This window comes from Lycorma delicatula, chromosome 7 (assembly GCF_047948215.1).
Source record: "Lycorma delicatula isolate Av1 chromosome 7, ASM4794821v1, whole genome shotgun sequence".
Classification (NCBI taxonomy): Eukaryota; Metazoa; Arthropoda; class Insecta; order Hemiptera; family Fulgoridae; genus Lycorma; species Lycorma delicatula.
Genome location: NC_134461.1, coordinates 65,774,141 through 65,796,700, shown reverse-complemented (window position 1 = coordinate 65,796,700; position 22,560 = coordinate 65,774,141). Strand labels below are relative to the sequence as shown.

General features: G+C 27.0%; 1 protein-coding gene across 1 annotated transcript in view; it reads left to right on the top strand.

Annotated features, from left to right (window-relative positions):
- The first annotated feature begins 6,292 nt into the window (after positions 1-6,292).
- Positions 6,293-22,560, top strand: part of Trmt61 (tRNA methyltransferase 61) — a 276,375-nt gene continuing 260,107 nt past the window's right edge. The window contains exons 1-3 of the mRNA XM_075371257.1: positions 6,293-6,493; positions 19,831-20,218; positions 21,845-22,117. Of these exons, the coding sequence (XP_075227372.1) occupies positions 19,864-20,218; positions 21,845-22,117 (628 nt within the window). The 5' untranslated portion in view covers positions 6,293-6,493; positions 19,831-19,863. The remainder of the gene's footprint in view (positions 6,494-19,830; positions 20,219-21,844; positions 22,118-22,560) is intronic.

The window sequence follows — 22,560 nt, the reverse complement described above, 5'->3', positions numbered from 1 at the left end:
TGTCATTACACAATTTCAAAAATTTGTATTCCTGTTGCAGGTTAACCATTAAACACATTTTCTTTTACCCTTGCCAAAGGATGAGACAAAAAAATGAATAGAGATAAAATGATCAAAAACGTGTAGACGAGTTACTTCACACATGAAAATAACATAAACACAGTGCCTGTGTTGTGTTACCAAATGACTAAGTAAAAGGAGGTTGTGACGAGACCGGCAGCCAAACCTCCGTCAAAATGAAGTCAGCATTTGCACTCCAAGGTTGGCTGAGAGATGTATAGCCGTAAGAGAATGTTTAAAAACGCGATGTCGAACATTTAGGTTTACAATTTAAAAAAATCCTTGCCTGTCATGAAATTTTCAACCCCCGAACATTTTTGCAGCCCCGGACATTACCTTGGACTCACAAAAACCCAGGGCTGTCCGGGCTAATCCCAGAAGTATGGTAAATCCACTTATTAAGGAATTTTTTTTTTTTTGTTAATGAATTCCGTCCTCAAAGATGAACGGAGAGGATACGTTCCATTAAAATTGCCCTGGTTCTGCTTGAAATGTCGCTCTAAGTTGAATGTTTTGTGCTCTACTTCATTAACACCACAAATCAAACAAACTGACTTCATACGACTACTATGCAGGTTATTTAAAATATCGGTAAGTTGTCAAAGCTACTGGGCATCTATATAACAAGCGCCATCTGCCATACATGGCTGGTGCCACTGTAAATGAGTGTAAATATAACAATTCAAGGGGAACAAAAATTATAAATACCGGCGACTCTTAAGCGTTAATTTTACAATCAGTCGCAACTATAGATTCACACGAGTCTGAGTACTTGTGTATTCTATTGAAAACAAAGTAATTATTGTAGAGTAGACGTAGGGTAATAATTATTTTTTCGGTTATGTTTCAAATTATGGTTGATTTTATTTTTTTGTCCAAAGTTGACATTCAAAAAGATTTTTATTTCTATATCTTCCGCGTGCAACTCACCGTGACCCTGTGCCACTCGTGGCACGCGTGCCGAGGGTTGGCCACAGATGCTTTAATGGTTTGTAATTTTATTCAAAATTGTGTTTTATATTTCAAAATTCAGAATAATTTCTAAAATAAAATTATTTAATTTTGGAATTACTGTGTTTTGGTGATTTATATTTCATATAATATTAACACATATACATATACATATATATATATATATTAGTGGTTGGGCGCTGTAAAACGACATACTAAATTAACAAATAAAACATAGATCAATTTTACTATTTGATTACATACTAAGGAGATTTCCTCACTCCATAAATTTGAGCACCTTTATATTAACCAGATATAGTGGACAAAAAAGTTGCCGTAATTTTAGCTCCAAAAAGGTCTATTAGTATTATTATTATTATTATTTGGAAACAGGCTGTTTTAGTTTTTTCTTAATAAAATAAAAATACAATTCTAATAATAAAGAAACTAAAATTACCAGAACATAAATCTGTATACAAATAATTATGGTAAGTGTTAGAAGACTACAGTTACAATTGCCAGTATTATAAAAGAACCATCAAGAATGGTAAATTAATACCTCCCTTCTTTACAAGATGCTAGCTCCATGCGCTACAAATTGATGCAGGGCCATTGTGAAAAGCAGGACTCAAAGCTATGGCTCAGAAAGATTTTCAAATTTTATTTTATTTAGAATATTGTACACAAAATCAATAATCTTAGATGCATATATAACTGAAAAAAAAACAAACTGATGACTTTTGCAACAAGTCACATCATTTTCCAACTTTGGAAGAAAAAGTGAAGGAAAATCCTTTACATACAAGGTCTGTTCAAAAAATATTTGATCATTTTTTTCCTGAAAATTTTATTGTGAGCAAAATAAAACATTGTAGAATGGAGCATTAATACCGTAAAAATATGAATTGTTTTTTTTTTTGTAACCTCATATAATGTGTCAGTTATTGTCCAGCAGCTACTGTATATGTTAACCCATTGGGTTGGTCTAGTGGTTAAACTTGTCATCACAAATCACCTGATTTCAAACTCAAGAGTTATAAGGTTCAAACCCTAGTAAAGGTAGTTTTACTTTTATATGAATTTGAATACTAGATTGTGGATACCATTGTTCTTTGTTGGTTGAGTTTCAATTAACATACATCTCAGGAATGGTCGACCTGAGACTGTACAAGACTATACTTCATTTACATTCATACATATCATCCTCATTCATCCTCTGAAGTAATACCTTATGGTGGTTCTGGAGGCTAAACAGAAAAAAAGCCATTCTGTATGTTAGTGTGAAAGATGCCCGACACATTTTTATTTTGTTCATAATGACAAAATGCTTGAACAAAAGTTACTGCATCAAGTTATGCCAAAAAGCAAAATAATTCATAAAATTAAGCTGGTTTTCAGGGTCAAAGCTATGAGATTACACAAATTGACTATCATTCTTTGTCCAGTTGTAAATGACATATCAAACAATGAAAATTTTTCAGAAAACAAAAATCAGATATATTTTTATTCAGAAACATAAGAAAACTTTCTATTTAAAAAAAGAGTAAAAAATTGTTAGTTTCTAATTCTATATATTTCAAATTTGGCTTTAATAATTTTGTGTAACTAAGAAAATTAATATAGACTTCTTGCTTTTTGCTTCTGTTCAGTAGACTTATTCTCAAAGTTATTTTCTAGTTTTTTAATGTTTAAAGTTAAGTCAATCATGAAAGTAATTTTAATATCAAAGATTAATACATAAACTTACATTTATTTTAATAAATTTGTTTCTAAAAAAATATTTTTATTTTCAAATAAGGTAACTTAAACTACATATCACTTTCATAAACTTCTTCATTGTCATTTTTTCTATGAACACTTTCTAATAAAGGGGTACTTGGTTCATTATCAACTACTAATTTAAAATAATGAAAATTTGATAAATCCCAGCAATTTTGCCCAATATGTGCTTGAAGCAAATTATTTACACCTTTTCTTTTTCACAGATCTGAACTCTATTGAGTATTACTGTGGGATGAAAGATTTACCATATCTGCAAACATTTTTTTGCAATCCCTAAGTTACTTTCGTAATGGATTTCTCCTTGAACAAGATTATTGTTTTTACCTTTTGTTATAACTTCATGTTTTGCTGTTGAAAATTGGAAATGATATTGAGCAGGTGTGCTAATAGTGATCCTAACTTCCTTAATAATGTGATGACGAATCTTAGATGTAAAGAGAGGCTAAAGGTTAGTCATTGCAGCGGAGGTCACCATTATCCTCAGGGGCAAGGAAAAGAAGATAAGCAAGAAGCAAAGTGAAAGTAATGCTGATTTCTTTAAATTTTATTACTGCATAGTTGTTTATCATAAATACGTATCAGAATGCCAAATTATCATCAAACAGGGCTATCTGAAAATTTGCATCATCTTTGTGAGGCAGTTTGGTGTAAGAGATTAGATTTCTGGAAATCACACACACACAACTGTTGCACACAACACATCAGTCCATTCATCACATAGAATCAAAGTTTTCTTGGACAAAAATGGAATTCCTGATTTTCATTAGAATTTTTACTCATCACACTCCTTGTAATTTTTACAAGCATTTTTGCGGCACAGCTGGTAGCCATTCCAAAAAAAACTGCAAAAAATATTTCCTGCAATAGAAATACTGCTGAGTTAAGTATGTGTAGTTATAAGAGAATTACTTTGTAGGAAAAAGGTCTGGAAGCCACAAACTACAGTGTTGTGACAGATTATAATAGGATACCTTTTGAGTAGACCTTTCATACTTTCGCCTTGGATAGTTACTGCATTCTCAAATTTGTTGTTCAGCAGCTTGTTTTATACCCAAATCGAAAAGCAAATATATATTTTATATTCTTTAAAATTTACCATTTAAATACAATAGTTCTGTTAAAAATAAAACTTTACATTCCTACAATGATATATTTTGAAATCATGACTGTCCATTCAGCATACACTATGTTTACAAACCATAAAAAGTAAGCAATATACATCTGTTCTAATTACAAGTTTATTACTGGTTCTTTTAGTTTAGCAAGCAGTTGGTTAAAAAAAAATAACCTTGCTATAAAGGCACTTTTCTAGTATTCTAATATTTCTAGTATTTTTCTTAGTATTTATTCTAAAGAAATCACTTTTACAGTCTACTCAGGTAATCATTTTTATTGCTATTTTATAATAATTTTTATGAACATAGGGAGTGATGAGAACAGTCATGATTAGATAATTAAAAAAAGTACTTCTGCTTGAATCTGTATTTCCAGATTTTTGGTGCACTATTGGAAAATTTTGTTGAAAATGAGTGGATAAGATCATAATATGTTATGAATTTCTCAAAAAAAAAAATTAAACATCATTTAAATAAATTTAATTTGGTTTGAATCCACCCCCACTGGAGTTTTATTTATTATTATGTGAAGAACTTACTGAATTATTAAATTCTATACATGATACTTATTTTCTATGATAATGCGTGTATAAGTTTTTATTTCTATAAATTTTCTTTTCAGGAATTGATGAATGATTTTAAAAATTTGTATTGTTAATAAAAAAGGTATCAATCTATTATTTATTTTTGTGGTATTTTTCATATACCACAAAAAGACGTCCTAAATAAAAGAACGAGGGCCAATATTATAATAAGACTCTGAATTTTATTTCTTGTTTAGGTATTCACTTCTATTACTGACATTATGTGAATTCTTTGTTTAAAAATATGGAATGATTTTGTCTTCAAATTGCAGTGGTAGATATTGATCATGAGTACCCAACTTTGTCAGCAGTACCCTATGGTGTACTACATCAGAAGCTTTTGATAAATTTCAACATCAATCATTCAGTTTTACAATTGAATTTTACATCTGTAGAATATATAAAGGTTTGTATAAGGAAGTATATTTTATATATGCATTCTAAAACAAAATCTGTTAAACTCTGTTAGATGCCCAGCAGACATTGTACTACTCTTCTACAAACAGATTCCAGTTTTGTTTTTCTTAATGTTCGTTGGTTTTTTAGCCCCCAGGACCACCGTTAGGTATTGCTTCAGAGGATAGCATGAAATGGCAGTTTTATAGCGTGTGAAAATTCCATTCCTTACCGGGATTCAAATCCGAGATATCCGGATAAAAGGCAGAGACGCTACTACTCCCGCAACGCAGGCCGGGAGGCATTAATCGTCTAGTGACGAACATTATTTGTCATCATCGTATGTCTTTATCATGTTTTGTTAATGTAAGTCAAGCTTAAGATTTAAGCTGTAAGATCAAGCTTAAGATTTTGGGTTAAGGTTAGGTAACTAACTATAACGTGTACTTCGTACGATATCAACATAACCTAATGTTTGCTAACTTCGTCTAAATAACTTTAAATATTAAATGCCGGGACACTACGAATATTTAAATTTTCTAATTTTATTCATATTAGGGAAATAAAATCTCACATGCCCAACCTATAGTGGCTTATGTAAAGTACTAATGTCATCCATCTAGTCTGAAGAACTTATAAATCGTCTGCTGGAAATTTAACGGAGTTTACCACAAATTCTTTTGGAACCCAATATTTATGTAATTTAAAGTCTTTTATATGTACTTTTCAAGTTTTTTTCTGTCAATATTCCACTTGAATTAAAAACAATTTTATTCATTCAGTTTCTAATTTCTTCCAATTTAGAAGGGCCAAATTTGCTGAAGGTGGATTTCACCTCTTTCGTTGGTAACCTGGGAAAACTACTCCCTTAGTATAAACATTTTTTTTTTTTTTAATAATGTCAAAAGAGTTTTCATATGTTTCTTTTCGTGATTAACACGTAAGTATATTTTCTTATTTTGATCATCTATAACCAGACATTAAGTAAGTAATTAAGTAATCGAGGATTCATATTAGTGTACGGTATAACGCAAAAGTATAAAAGTTGTTTCTGGATATAGAATCTTTACGTTTTATTGCGGAATTTGTAGAACTTTTTTTATTTTTACTGAACTTGTTTTTTTTTAAGATAGAACCAGCTTCATAAATCTACTACAGAAGGATGATAGGCGATGTTTTTTTTGTATAAATCTAATTCTGCAAAACGACTTGTTCAAACTTTATTCTCTCATTACTACCTGATTTAATTAAAAATTAACATCTGTTTTGAAGCTTATTTTCATAATAATATCATACTCTTCATTGAATTTTATTTTTTACATATAATTCATATGTAAAATTATTTAACATATTGCATAAATTGGGTTAAACCCTCATATTTAGTTCACTGAACGGCTACAAGTGGTGTTGGTGAAAGGTCTACTTTCAAAGTGTTGTCTAGATTTGATCATCTGCATGGAGCATGTGTATGTTAAATCTTAATTTACAGTTTTGAGGTTAAGTGTATCGGTGATAATAAGAAAATATTGTGTCGATGGACGGATAAAAGTAAAAATGGAGTACAAGTTTCTTTAATTATTAGCAAAAATATCTATTTTGAAACAGGTAAGTTTTTTATGTTTATAAGAATTTAACGTTACTCAATTGAAAAAAATGCTTGTAACTGTTTAAAATTTTAGCAGTCAACTGATAAAATCGCCTGTACATTACCCTATTAAATACATAAATATATGTCTGAATTAAATCTAAATTATTGTTTAAGCAGCTATTCATAGGCTAAATGTTAATTCTGATGTTAAAAAACAACATACACCTGTTTATACGTATCTGTGATAGTGCTACCCTAATTAATTAATTTACAATACTCTAACGAAAAACATTCAAACAATACTTTGTTTTGTAATATGATGGAAACTTCTACGGAAATTAAGGAAGTTATGGACATAGATAGTTAGTGCGTAACTATGACAGTTTTTTGCATTACCATAAATTTATTTTACAAAAGACCTTGCTTATTTTAAAATAATTTTTGGAGCTTGAATGGTAGAAATATTCATTGATTTAGTTTCTAGATTCTTAGGACGGGGGTCTTCATAACTATAAAGGGTGTATTAACCATGTGACAGTTAAATATAAGTGTGTGTGTTTGGCAAATAAACATAATTGTGTATATTACAAACAGCTTAAGTTAACTATCAGTTCTCATTGTGTTGGTTCCCTAGTATACAATTTTGTTTTGATAATTTATTCGTAACAATAATTATATTTGTTACAAATATAATAATTTCTGATTCAATTAAAATATTTGCTTTATTTTAATATAAAATAACAACAACAATGTTATAGTTAGTTAGCTATAACTTTAGTTATAGTTATAACTAAAGTTATAACTTTTAGTTTGTATTTATTGTGCCTTACTTTCATTAATATTTTTTATAAAGCTAATTTGTTGTTATAAAAGCACTTTTATCAAAACACAAGTTTTGAAAATGTAAAATGAATATTTACCTTCAATTTTTCTTTTTGAATTGCTTCAATTTTTGCATTGATTCTTATGACAGCATTTTGTGCTATCTCCTCTGGAACTTCGTCCAATGCCATCTTGCCTTCTAACACAAGTCGCTTTTCTCTTTTGATTTCTTCTTTCTTTTTTTTTGAGCGTAAAGATATAAAATTGTTAATTTTATTTTACTGTTTTACAAATTTTGTCAGCAAGTTTGTAAATGCTTATTCTATGTAATTATATTTTATTGCACTACTACATACATGCCTGTATTGTATCACAGTCAGTCAATGAAATTAAAATGTCAAGGAAATGAAATGTTTTGCTTATTTGAGCGATTGAGCCATTGCTTATTTAGTTGTATCCGAAATTAAAGCTGAAGAATCTCTGTTATCAAACAAATTTAGAATTGTGTTCTATATTGGTTTTGAATACAGAATTGTGTAAACTTCCAATTACTAGACAGTACTTTTGTACCAATTAACAGGAGGTGGAAGATTTTTTAGCTTTATTTGTTGAGATGAAAGAACCAAGCAGCAACCTTAGAAATAAGTTAAAAGTATTCTAAGATAACCTCCCTACTATGTAAATCAATAATACAATAATTTCTGTGTATTTAAGATTAAGATGAGCGGTGAGACCCACCCGCATTTGTAGGTTGATAATTTGTTAATGGAGGTTATGTTCATATTATTTTACAGTTTTGACTAATTACTGGCATATTACTTATTAAACCTTATTAATAATGTATTATTTTAGTTATTATAATTAGTTAAATTATTATAATAACTCATTTAGCCTCTTAATTAATTTTCAGAAATTCAAAATTTATTTATTTTTCATTAGGATTAAATTTTTTTTTTTACTCTGTAGCAATTACTAATCGTGACAAGATTGACATTTTTATTATACTTACGGATACTGCTGTCTAAAATATAATATTATGTTTGGCATTAGTCAAAACATGTTTTGAGAAGGTAAAATGGATTGTGAGATCTTTGTTTGGCGTTCATAAATTTGTATTTGATAGATCAATATTTAGTAAATTAAAAATTCTGATAGTTCCATTTGCTTATATTTACAAAAGTGAAACAAATTATTCACTCATATTTTATCAGTCAGATACTTAACTATTTTTCATTTGCATAGGGCAATACTTAAGCATAAGAGAAAAGATCTTTCTGTGCTTTATTAATATTCTTTATTTATTTCCCAAGAAACTAAAACAAAAAAATCTTCAAGCAATCTATTTAAAATATTATTTCTCTGTAACAATATTTTTGTTACACTGATACTCTATTGAAATGATTTTAAACATTCTTGTTTAACATGAACATATTAAACATGCTTTACATTATTTAAATAAATAAATCAGTAATATCAATTATCATCTTCAAAATTGGAATTATATTCTTTACCGATTTTATTAATTTGTTATCTTAATATAGTCACTGTTATTTATTATAATAATTTTTATTTGTGGATGATAACTACAGTCATTTTATTATTTTTTTACTTTATAATAACTTTTTTTAAATTTTATTCATTAATGGTGTGTATTTATAATGTTACTCTTATTAAGGGTTCTTTTGATCCTTTCAGGTAAATGGTTGAGCACTTTTTTTATTGTCGACAAATTTGTGCAGCTACTATTATTAAAATTTTGTTCTAATCTGGAAACATGTTCATCTAATATGTTTTGTGTATCAATAGCATAGCAGTTCCTCAGTTTGTTTTAATTTTAAACTATTAAACTATTTTTAACTATAGATTTAATTAGGAAAACTGACTACTAAAAAAAAGATGTTAGATATAATATTTCTTTAAAAAATTAGCAAAAATATTATAATTTTTGTCCAAAAATTTGTTTGTTTATCATTAGTTTTTGTATAACATTTAATGATTAAAAATATTTTTTTTCTATGCTGTGTTTGGCGTTAGAGCTATCCTAGCTGTTGTTTGTATTAGTGAGATTTTATTGTAGCAAGATGATTATGTTACTGCAGTAATGTACCAGGTGACATAATTTTTCCTGTCCTCACCAGTATTTGAAATATTTCATCTCTATTGTGTTTTTGTCAACAGTGGTATGACTTTACAAATATAGCTGTCATGTAATTAATTCATATATAATTTGATTCAGTCGATTCCAAATAAAAATGCCAAATAATAAATATATCATTCTTAAATTATTTACATACTTGTACATGTAACTTTCGAGACAACTATTACAATGCCATGCGGTTTGTTTACAACAGGATAGCTCTTAAAATGAATAGAGTATAAAAAGAAAATTCCATATACTTACATTACTTTTGTAGGGAGTCACATTCTGAAGGAACATTTCACAGGGTTAAACAATTTTTACCTTTAATCTATTCTCTGACTATTATGATGAATTGTGTGTTTCTTTAGTCATTTATATGCATATATCAATAACAAAGAAGATAGTTACAGACAATTGTGACTATTTTAATCTTGACTTATTCTGAAAGTTAGTAATAGATTTTAATTCCATGTGCCTCCTTGTTAAAGTTTTCTTTTGAAAGAGTAACCTTTATTTGATCATTGGACATGTGATTAGTTTGGTGAATTTCTGTTTCTTCTTTGCAAACTGATTTCTTAATGTCAGATTTTGTTATATTCTACATCTTTTAATTATTTCTTTTATGAATTCTAACACTTTCTTCCCTACAGTTTTTACCTTCTATGTTAATTTCCACTACAAAATAACTAATCTTAAAATATATAGCCTCAGTGTATGAGCTTCTGGCCAATGTAGTCCGAGTAAAGAATCTGCCTCACTTTTTTTTACATGATTCATTTTAAAACCTTTTTGTTTCAGACTTTTTTAACCTATTTAATTTTTAACATTTGTCAGTATGTCAATTCTCAAAAGGTTTTATTTTTGCCACATTTCAATTCTTATTGGGCTTTCCTATTTTCTGTTTCATTGCCTTTATCATACTACAATACCTCATATGCATCTAAAATAATTTCTCTAAATAATTCTTGAATCTGTGTCTAATACTGGTAAATTTCTTTTTTTATATGCTCAAAGTATGTAAACTTTTCTGTTTACTGGTAAATTTCTTTTCTTACTTGAGATAACCTACAGTTAATGATCGTATCATTTAATTGTTTGTTATTTTACTGCCTAAATACAAAACTCTTCAACTTTGTGCTACAGTCTTTGCCTGTCGTAGTAATTAATATGACAGGCAAACAGTTATTATTATTTATTTATTTTAAATTATTATTATTACCCTTATTAAATATTATTATTTATTTTAAATTATCCTATTAATTATTATTTTATTTTATTTTAAATTTATTATTTATTTTAAATTACCCTTATCTCCTCCAGTAAATCAATCATATTCAGGTATCTAATTTTTATTTACAGCAAAAATAACAGGATCTTTTATAAATCTTTAACATCTTAGGCTGCGCTTCTTGGATTTTTCTTATCTCTTAGTGTTTTAATATATTTTTTCCTCTTCTATATACAAGTTGAAAAATAATAAGGATATATACTATATCCTTATCGTGCTTCTCTCCATACTAAAGCTTGGTTTTCTAATCTAAACATAACTGTCTGTTTCTTGTAGGTTATATAGTTTTTCTTTCTAAATTTCTAAAATAGATTTGTAGACACTTCTTTCTTTGTATATTCCAAGTTTAAAATAATTTTTTCTAATGCACATTGTAAACTGCCTTCTCAAAATCTGTAAAGGCCATGTTTTTTCTGTAATTTGTATTTTCAGATTAATTTGATAATTAAATTGCTTACTATATACCTATGCTCTTTCTGAATTAAAATATGTCTTTATAATACACAATTCACTCTACGTTCTCAATTCATCTATAAATTAACCTAATTGACAATTTTGATTCATGAAATATGAAACTGATGGTCCAGTGATTCCTGCTGCTGTTCTATTTTAGATTGCAGTTGTTTGTGTTTTACTGAAACCTTAGGGTACTTATACATTTTTATAAATTTTGTATACTTTACAATATATTATTTATATATATACATATATTATTAATATTATATTATTATTTTTATACTTTACAATATATTATTAATTCAAATGGTGTATCCACCTCTACTGGTTTTTCTATGAAATTAAATCTTATAGTGTTTCTTCTTGTGTCAGTTATTTTAGTCTTTTTCTGGCATCTCATCAAGTTTTCCCACTGTTTAATCTTTCAATGTTTTCATGTCACCTATCAGGCTGGTGTTTGGTTTTTACTCTTAGTTTATTCTACCTGCAGTTCTGATCTAGTACTTTCAGGTTTTGTCTCTAAAATTTTTGCTTACTTTTAATTTTGCTACCTCTACCTTATCAGAAATTATCCTTTTTACTTCCTTGTACAAAGTAAAGGAAGTATTGTGATACGAAAAATTTTGGTTTTCAGATTTCAACGGAAATACCCATTTTGACCATCCCTGAATCCATTTTGATTATTTTTGGCATGATGTCTGTATGTGTGTGTGTATCTCGCGTAACTCAAAAACAATTAGCTGTAGGATGTTGAAATTTTGGATTTAGAACTGTTGTAACATCTAGCTGTGCAACTCCCCTTTTGACTGCAATCGACTGAACCAAAAGTGTCTAAAAAGCCCAAAATCAAAAAAAAAAATTGGATTTTGGACTTTTTATTAACTGCAATAATAAACTCTCTGCGAGAGCTTTTCAATGATACATCATAAGTGGTACTTGATTTCATTGCTCCCAGAGTTATAGCCAAATAACATTTTAATTAATGAAATATTTGGATCTTACAAGAGGAAGGAACATCAGTTCAAATCAGACTTCCATTTCCTTTTTTTAACTTTTTTTTAAATTTAAATATATTGGTTTATTAATAATTATTAGCTTGTGATTGTAAAAAAATTATTATGATAAATAATAATTCAATAATAACCATAAAAAAGAAAAATATGAAGAAATATGAGAAGTTATTAATGAAATAAAATTTTATGTACTTTTCATTTAAAAAAAATGTGTATATGTAATTTTATAGGCATACAAGGAAGTCATGTAGAGTCCACATCAGATTTTTTATACTATTTTTTGACAGTAAAACAACTTATGACTTGTTAAACAAATAAGTAATCTTATAAAAAAAAAGTAATTCTATGTCTGATTAGAATTATTCATTCTTTTTGAAGAGAAGTTTCTCTTTTTGAACTATTACAAAAATGAAATATTAAGGTGGTTGTAATATGTTACACTGTTGGTCAAAGAATTAAGAGGAAAAGCTTTTATAGGTGAAATATTTTTATTATAGAATAAAATACTTAATTTTATTTAATTGTATACTTATATTTGAAGAATTTAAAAAAAATAATCTGTATTTTGGTGGCTTTTATTCAATTGTGTAATTTTTCAGAAGTTTCCAGGAAATTTAGGTTTCTTGATTTAGAACTTGAAGACTGCACTATTCTGTATTCATGTAATGATTGTACATATAACTTCTTACATATATTAATGGTCATCAGGCTAGAATGTATTTTTAATTAGAACCTCACATCCTGGATTGGTAATGCGTGGAGTTAACAAAGTACATGTATATTTATAGTATTATCAACGGATGAACTGCTTATGATCCTAAATTAAGAAAGCTGAACGTATCAGGTGGCTTAGAGAATATCATACAACATAAAAAACACTTTACATAATGTATAAAGCTCATGTAGTTAATAAAAAAGGTCAAGTAGTGGATATAAAAATTGAAAACGTTATTCCTTTCTACTGCTTCTCACTGAAAGTTATTAAAACTATATAATAGTTAATTAAAGAAATAATAGTAATTGTTTATTTTTAATTTAAAAATACCTTTCTTTGTTCATTTCTTTGATTGATTCTACTTGCGTAATCATCTTCCATCATTTGTAAAAGTATTTTATGATAGCCCTTATCCAGAGCATGTACAATGTGAGTTCCCATTAACCATTCGAGATGAGCTCGTACTCTTGGTATGTTGAATCTGAAAAGAAAATTAGGTGTCTATGAAAAAAATACTTTTTGCATTTATAAAATATGTTGATTATTGGTAAGTTGTAGAGAATTACGTAGTTTATTATACTCATAATTTATCATAAAAATTAAGGCTCTTATGTACTCATGTGAATGCATGAAAATAATTTATTACAAATTATTTTCCTTTTTATTAAGTGTTACGTGTAAAAAATTATCAAAAGTTTTTACAGTAAAATATAATCTGTCAGGTTCTCTGATAAAAGAATTATGAAATTTATGTTTTCAAACCTTTAAGAGTGCCTAATCCACTGAGAGAACAGAACCTACATTTGAGAGGCAACCAAAAATAAAGAATCCTATAACAGTTTAGTCTAGGAAAGTGTACTGTCATGAGCACAGAGGATGTTCTATGGTGAGATTATGTGTGACGTTGTACGTGGGAAATAAAAACTGTTAAATAAGCTTTGCTTGTATTTTATAGGCTATTAGGGATTGGTCTTGTTAAAACTAGAAGAAAAGCATAATAATATCAGTTAGTACAGAGGTTGAGAAAAGAAAATCTTTCACCGTATTTGTCAATAAATCATATACTCAATTGCCATCAGATTCACAGAAATTCCCTTGGAATGGACTAGACATTTGGGAAAAGAAACTGGAAGAAATAATAATAAAAAAAAAATAGATGATGAAACACTAATGAAAGGAGGCAGGGTTGTGAATAAAATGCAGAATGTAAAGTTTCATTAATGAGAGTAGAAGAATAATTATGAAAGTTGACATCTATGACGGTTGTTTATTCAGATATTAATTTTTTTAAATTCAGTTGTAAACAGTTTGAAAGTTCATTGTTATTGGATGGTCATTAGTAATCAAATGCAACATTAGAGTTTAATTTTTCTCATACACTGGGCAAGAAAACACCATAAAGTGCATGAAAGAAGAAATTTTACTATAAGTATAATGCTAAAGCAGAAAAGAAATAACACTAAAAGATTTTAAGAGATTCCACAAAATAAATGGAACTTGTAAAAATTCATTGTGCAGAAAATTTAATTATGATAAAAAGTTAGAAAATATAATTTAAATTTTATGAGTGCTATTTATTTGTTATTCAATTTTTATTATTGTTTCTTTTTTTTCATTTATTAAGTTAATTTTATAAGTTAATATAAGGTTCATTGATATATAAATTAGTAAAGTAGTAGTAGTATAAAGTAGTAATAAAATTTTTTAGTATATAAAGTTCATTTATAAGTTAATTTTTTATTTGAATCTCTTCTTCAGTGTCTACTGATTGTTTAAAAATTGAAATGGTTTAGCTTTTAAGTAAAAGCTTTAATTATTGGTTTTTAAGAATAGTTTTCTTTTCTTTCAATTATCCATTTAGCAATAGTTTAAATGAATTCTAATTATTGGTTACTGATATAAACAATATATTAATTGATTATATTATTAATGAAGCAATAATATTGGTTTGTTTTATATTAGGCGTAAAATAAATAAGCACACATTTAAAAACAATAATGTATTTGTGTACATTAAGATTCTAGAATATTCTGTGATCTTAAGTTATTGGGGAGAAAATAAGTAAAAATGTGAAATTTGATGTACTTCATTGTAATTTTCCGGTGGTTTTCATCACTGGTTGTATTTCTTTAGGTGTATTATTTAGCTGTTTGTCATTATGACATTATGGTCGATATATTATGTGTAGACTTTATGGTTAAGTGTAAGTGTTGTATACATTAAGTATATAATTTTTCTTATATAACTTGTGTTATGTAATATTGGTGATTAAAACTACATGTTTAATTTTTGATCGTTTTTATTTATTTTTATTTATTTACTAATACTGCCTCACATATTTTTATATAAAGTAGTAAATTATTATAAAAGTATAATTATTTAAAATGTTAAGTATATTCATAATATTGTATTTAAAATCATTACTAATTTACAAGAATACATATTATTGTTCAACAAAAAGAAAACTGAAGTAGAAAACATTAGAAAATAAATAAAAGACAAACATGATTTCTTAAAAAATATTTATTTCATTACTTAAATTTTTTTAACTTGTGTTTAATTGATTATATTTTAAACAACCTTATGGTTAGTATATTATGTGTTGAGTTTGTGGTTAAATGATAAGTGTTTGTGTAACACTTGTACACTTTTATAAATGTTGTATACAATAAGTATATAATACTTATTTAAAATAACTTATATAAAATTGATAATTGAAATAATATGTTTAGTTTTTCTTTTTGCCTATTATTCTATTTGAAAACTACATAACTTAAAAATATGGGTGGGTGTTTAATCTCTAGAAAAATAAGTGAAATTTTTATTATTATTATTTAGTATTAATTTATATTAATTATTTTTAAGAGTAACTAAGTTTTAAAGTACAAGACATATAAAAATGAACACCAGGTTGTAAATGAACTTTTATTGATAAAAGATAATTCCATCCAATTGCCTTGAACGTATCTTGAATAACATAAAGGGAACATGCATCTTCTTTGCTATCTGATCTATATGCACCAGAACTGTTTTTGTTTTGTGGTGCAGCTGTAGATCAGCTACACCCAATCCCAATAAGGGTCTACTTTTTTTACTTAAAATTTTATTTTATTTTCCTTGTAAATTTCGTATTTATATCATTCAATAGTTTTTTTATTTAGGTGTTCATTCTAGTTTTTAGTCAGTCGGTCTAGTATTTATTTACTATTTTATTTTCTTTTAATCTTTATTTTGTATGGTAGAATATGATCATCTTTTACTGAACATTAGATAAATAATAAATAAACTGATTTCAGATTAATAAACTTTTAGATTGTCCATATTTATTCAGTTTTATGAAGTAATAAGGTTATTTAATGAAATGATATTTAAGTATTGAAAACTATACTAGTTCTAAACCAAAAAAACAACTAACATAATAGAATTAATATCTGCAAAATATGTTTTTAGAAAGTAGATTACACAAGGAGCTGCTTAACTAACATAAAAAACTAGAAAAAGATAATAGCATATATTTCCATGTTATTTTAAAAGTGTAACTAATTTTTTTTCGTTAAGTGTTGTTTAGGTTATATTAAACTTTTATGTTTATTTTATTAAAACTAAATAAATGTGTACTTTGTTACCAACTTTATTTACTTACCCATATACCACTGGTGGATTTTCATACCATTCCAGTGGTTTTGGTTCATATTTTGCTTCAAGACGTGCCATTTTTTTTTTTTTACTGTTTTATTTATTAACTTATGGATATAAAAAAATAGTATGTATTATTGGTAACATTCAATTTTATAAATGTAGATTTATTTCAGTTATTGATTTTTTTTTTAATCTATGTTCGACTTATATTTTGATTAATGTTTTATGCAGTAATTTTCTATTTGTTTTTTATATTATTTTCGAAAATTTTAATTTTATTCTTAGTGAATATTATTTTATTATAAATATTTATTTAGTATTTAGTCAGATGTATTCATTGAGTTGATCAAAGAGGAAGAAGAAGAATTAATTTAGTGGAATTTATTTCACCTAATACTAAATTAATTTATATATTAATTTAATACTTAATAATTATTTGTTTATAGCATAATGATTCAATATCTTGAATTGATTAAGGATAGACCTAATATTTTCTGTTTTTCATAATTATTGTTAGTTTATAGGTTATTGAAATCTGTATTTTTTTAATATAAATTGGTTTATGAATAAAACAATTATATGTATTTGTGTTTATGATTGGTTATTGATTTAATTTTTACACCATTACACAGAATTGTCTTCAGTTGTAGTTATAGCTTGACTCTAGTCTGATCTTAATGAAATTAATGAGGTTTTTTCTTTTAACTGATGAGACAAAAGAAAAATTCTCTCATGAAAGATATTTGAATTAAAAGAAAGTTTGTCATGTTTGCATATAGTGATAAAATCTCAGTTTTTCATTCAGAAGGTTCCAAGTTTGAATCCTGGTCAGGCATGCCATTTTTCATAAACTAAAATTCTCTTTTCATATTCTCATCCATAAACTTAAAGCTTATGTGGTGAATTAATCCGCACAAAAAATTTCACCCAAATCATTTACCATTTGGAAATATCTTTTAATTTTTTCTGGCTTCTTTTCATTAATTATTAATTAACCATATTTAAATGATTAATTCACTCATCAGCTGGAAACTTGTTTGTATTAATATGATAGGAAATTCTGTTTATATGAAATATGCCATCAATCATAACTAGAATTTAAAATCTAAGACGAGTGGACAAAGGCTCTTGTCACAGAGGTTAGTGCTTTAAATGTGTTTCATTTTATTATTTTTGTGGGTTCCTTTTTTATCCTCAGGAAAGATCAAAATTAAAAGTATTTAATATCACATTCATGTAGTCCAGCAGCGCTAAGAAGCTGAAGTTGCAAGGTCTAAGCTGTTGATCAAAATAATTCGATTTGATGGGTAGTGTTACATAGACTTAATTCCTTTCCTATGTTAGATGAATCCGGTAATTACCATAACTATTATTATTATTTTTTTTTATTAATTAGTTCCTTGTGATGTGATAGTATGTCATGTCATATTAATCAGTTAAGAGTAAGGAAAAAAATACTAATTTAGTTCTTTCTGTATACATATTTAACAAAAAAAAACTGATGAAGAGAATCAAAAATTAATTTGCCTTTTGTGGATATCTAATAGTTGCAGAGGAAAGCAATTTGTTTGGAGGAGAATCAAGAGTAATAAAGATTGTCGCTGTCAACAGTGTACAGGTGCCCAACATCAATAGATATCAATTCCTCTTATCTACCTAATTTTTTTTTGATTCCCTATTTTCTTTCTTTAGACATTTGCAGTAGCTGAAAAGTAGCTCTACATTTTTTAGCTTCACTAAGATGAGTATTTTGTTATTGAGAAAGTAAAAAATGACTAATTTTACCTTGCAGTCATGGTATTATTCTGGAAAATAAATAATTGAACTAGTGTATGTAAAGATGAGGGTTATTTTTGGATTGGTCATTATAGTCTCCTCTGTTAAAGCCACTACTGGCTAGGAACGGAGGGGGTGGTGTAGTGAACGGAAACGCTACGAGGTGGGATCTTCACCCCTCGGGGGAGAATCGAGATGGTCATTATAGCGGAGAAATTAAATTATTTTGTTTTTGAGTTTGGGTACTAGTGTGATTTTGTGCAGTATTGGGTTTAAATAAAAGTTATAGTTACAAGAATAAAAGTAAAGGAATATTATAGAGTATCATCTGGAATGTGTAGGAAAAATATGTTCTAAAATATTTTTCATTGTAAGCTTATAATAAAATATTGGTTCAAGTAATTATTATTGTATTGATTAAAAAGTGTTTCAAATTTAAGAAAAATACCCATTTTCTTCATTGATTTTTGTTTAAGTGTAAATCTGTTTCATAAGACATGTAAATTTATTAAGTTTAATGTTATTCATGACAAGTTATCATAATTGTAAATTTGTGTATTTAAATTTAAAAAGGTTGGTATAATCTCATTATAGCAAGTCACGCAGTTGTCTTTTCCCTGTTCTTTTAAGCATACTATTGGAAATTTATTTATTATTCAGATAAGTTAACAATCACCAAATTTTCCCCTTTTGAGAAGAAAGAAATCATGAAACGAATCGCACAACTTTTTATTCAGGTGACAAGGAAATTAGGTTTAAGCTTTATTAGAGTAGGGCAAGGATATAAAAATTAGAAAAGAACATCTTGAATTGAATGAAGGTTAAAGATTATGGTTTGATAGATTTAATGATTTGTAATTACCTGGTATTAATTTTGAGTAATAAAATTAAAAAAGGGAAGCAAATTTTACACTGAATAGTTTATGGAAATAAAAACTACTTTATTCTTGATAAATTTCTTTATTTTAAAATTATCTTTGAAGTACTAAGCCTAGAGTGTATGTTTAACTTTATCTAATTCCTAGCAGTACTGTTATATTTTTTTTTACATTTTTTAAACCAGATCCAGTTATGATTGATTGTTTCGTTATAATATTTTTTCAATTCAAAGGTATATAGAAATTATACTTATAAGGAAATTGTTTTTAAGAAACACACAGTTTTACAGATTTTCTAGTAACGTTATATTTTTTACATTAGATTATTGTTTAAATGCATCTTCAAGAGAATATAATATTATCTTTTGTGTAACTACAGATAAACTATATCCTTTGCTGGCTAATGGTTTCAGTATCCTGAGAAGAAGTAGTTTGCAAACTTAAAGGATGTAATGTTATGGTAATTTCCATTAGTAAAGAAAAGAAGCTATGATTCAGACTAATTTCTACGTAAGGATACTAATAATTGTACGTCCATTATTTATGAATTAACATTTTTATCATGGATCTCATAATATTTATGTTTATTTATAAATTTATGTTAACATATTGGATATTTTTTTTCAGGTCTGTTGTAGTTGGATTGCCGAGTTAGTAACAATGAGTTTTTCATCGTATAAAGATGTTATAGAAGAAGGTGATACTGTTATATTATACTTAAATCCAAATAATATGCATGCCATTGAAGTAAAACCAACAATAATAAATAAAACTGGAAAATCTGTAGATAATGTTTTTCAGACAATATATGGCGCTTTACATGTTAAAGATTTAATTGGTAAAATGTTTGGTAAAAGAATAACATTGACTCGTGGGTGGGCTTATGTGTTACACCCAACACCTGAATTATGGACTTTGACGTTACCGCATCGTACTCAAATAATATATACACCTGATATAAGTATGATTATTCTACAGTTAGAAATAAAACCAGGAAGTGTTGTCATTGAATCAGGTACTTTCATTTTTATTTTTTGTTTAGTTTTATCCTCTGAGTAGTAGTGGTTGGTTTTAATAAAAAAGATATTCTTATAACTCTTGAGTAATGTTATTATTCATGATAATGTAACTAGTTGAAATGTTATTCTTTTGTAATCTTTTTACAAGTGTTCTGAGTGTTTTGCTATCAAATTATGGTATAGTTGGTATAATTACCTATCTAATATAAATTTTTATTTTTAAGGAATCCCTTGTTGGGCTGTTTTATGATTAAAATTATTTTATTTTACCAAAAGTTATTTTTTTCTTAAAAAAAAACATTTCTTTATATCTAGTATTAAATATAGTATCCTAATATTTAATATAGTATTCTGTAATTCAGTGTACTGATGGAAATATGAAGTAAATGACCTTTTTTAAAAATCGATGTGGACACCACATGACTTCCTTGTACGCCTATTACATTACATATAGTTATTTTTTTTTTAAATGAAAAGTACATAAAATTTTATTTCATTAATAACTTTTGATATTTTTTCATATTTTTTTTCTGTTATTGAATTATTCATCGTAAAAATTTGTTTACAATGAGAAGTTAATTTATAAATCCTCAATTAATAAATCAATATATTTAAATAAAAAAAAAAAGTTAAAAAAAGGAGATGAAGTCTGATTTGAACCAATGTGCCTCCCCAATCTGAACCAGATATTTCATTAATTAAAATTTCATTTGGCTATACCTCTGGAACCAATGGAAATAAGTACCACTTATGATATATCATTGAAAAGCTCTCAATGAGGGTTTATTACTGCAGTTAAGAAAAAGTCCAAAATCCAAACTTGTTTTTAATTCGGGCTGTTTTGGACACTTTTGGTTCAGTTGATTGCAATCAAAAAAGGAGGTGCACAGCCAAGTATTACAACAGTCCTAAATCCAAAATTTTAACATCCTATGACTAATCATTTTTGAGTTATGTGAGTTACATACATACATGTAGACATCACATCAAAACTAGTCAAAATGGATTTAGGATTGGTCAAAATGGATATCCTTTGAAATCTGAAAACAGAAATTTTTCATTACCACAGTATTTCCTTTACTTCGTACAAGGAAGTAAAAATAGAGAAGTCCATCAAACTGAAGACAGAAAGGAATTATACTGCTGTGTATTATCTCTGAAAGAAGAATTTTATATAACATTGTGTTTTGTACTTTTATTTTACAAGGAAATAACTATACATAATTTATATATATTTTACTGAAATTAATCTTTTTAAGATTCATATTATTTCTCTGTACTGTTAAATTATATTTGATTTCTATTAAATAAACCATCTAGTACAGAAAATTGAAAAATTGAGGGATACTGTAAAAGTACTTTCATGAAAAATTAAGGTAAGATATGACATCTCAATATTTTATATAGGTGAATTATTTAATAAATTATATTTATTTTAATAGATTATATATATATATATATATATATACTGTGCATTTACTTACTTCTTACTTAAAGTGTATTTATTTACTTTTTAAAGTAGCATTTGACCAGTAGGTTAGATGTAGATGATTAGTTTGCCATATAAGCTTGTTCATGGGAATATGAGATAAATGTATTTATGTATTTGATTTTTTTTTCAGGAACTGGTAGTGGATCTTTATCACATGCACTGGCTCGATGTGTCCGTCCAAATGGTCATGTTTACAGCTATGATTTTCATGAACAGCGTGTATTAATAGCAAGAAAAGAATTTGATAATCATGGACTTAGTGATATTATAACTGTTGAACAAAGGGATGTTTGTCAGTCTGGATTTAGTACTGATTGTGATGGCAAAGCAGATGCTGTTTTTCTTGATCTTCCTCATCCATGGTTGGTTGTTCCTTTTGCTGAAAGTTCGATGAAGAAATCTGGTAAGTTTTTTTTGCCTTGCTTTAAAACTTTTAATGTGATTGACTTTTTTTAAAGAATTTTATTGTTATTTATGTAAAATGTATTACTGTTGTGTAAAAGTTTTTATTTTTAGTTTGAAGCTGGTGTTTTTATGTATTAAATGGTATGTAAAATTGTTTAACATTAGTTTTTAGTTGTCTAGTTACACATGATTCTAAAAGTCAGGTTGTTTTGAGGTATTTTAAAAACTTTTTTGAAAATTTTGTTTACTTTAAAGGGGAATAAAAGCATAAAGTATTTTGTTAGAAAAAGGTTAAAATATTGTATTTTAATGTAAATTTTATTTTAAATCTTAATTATCAAGAAGTTGTGAATAGTAAAAAAAGGATCAGAAAAATAAAGTGTGCTCATGTTGTATTTTTCACTCAAACCTTTTATACACATTACTGTTGCTTATAATGAT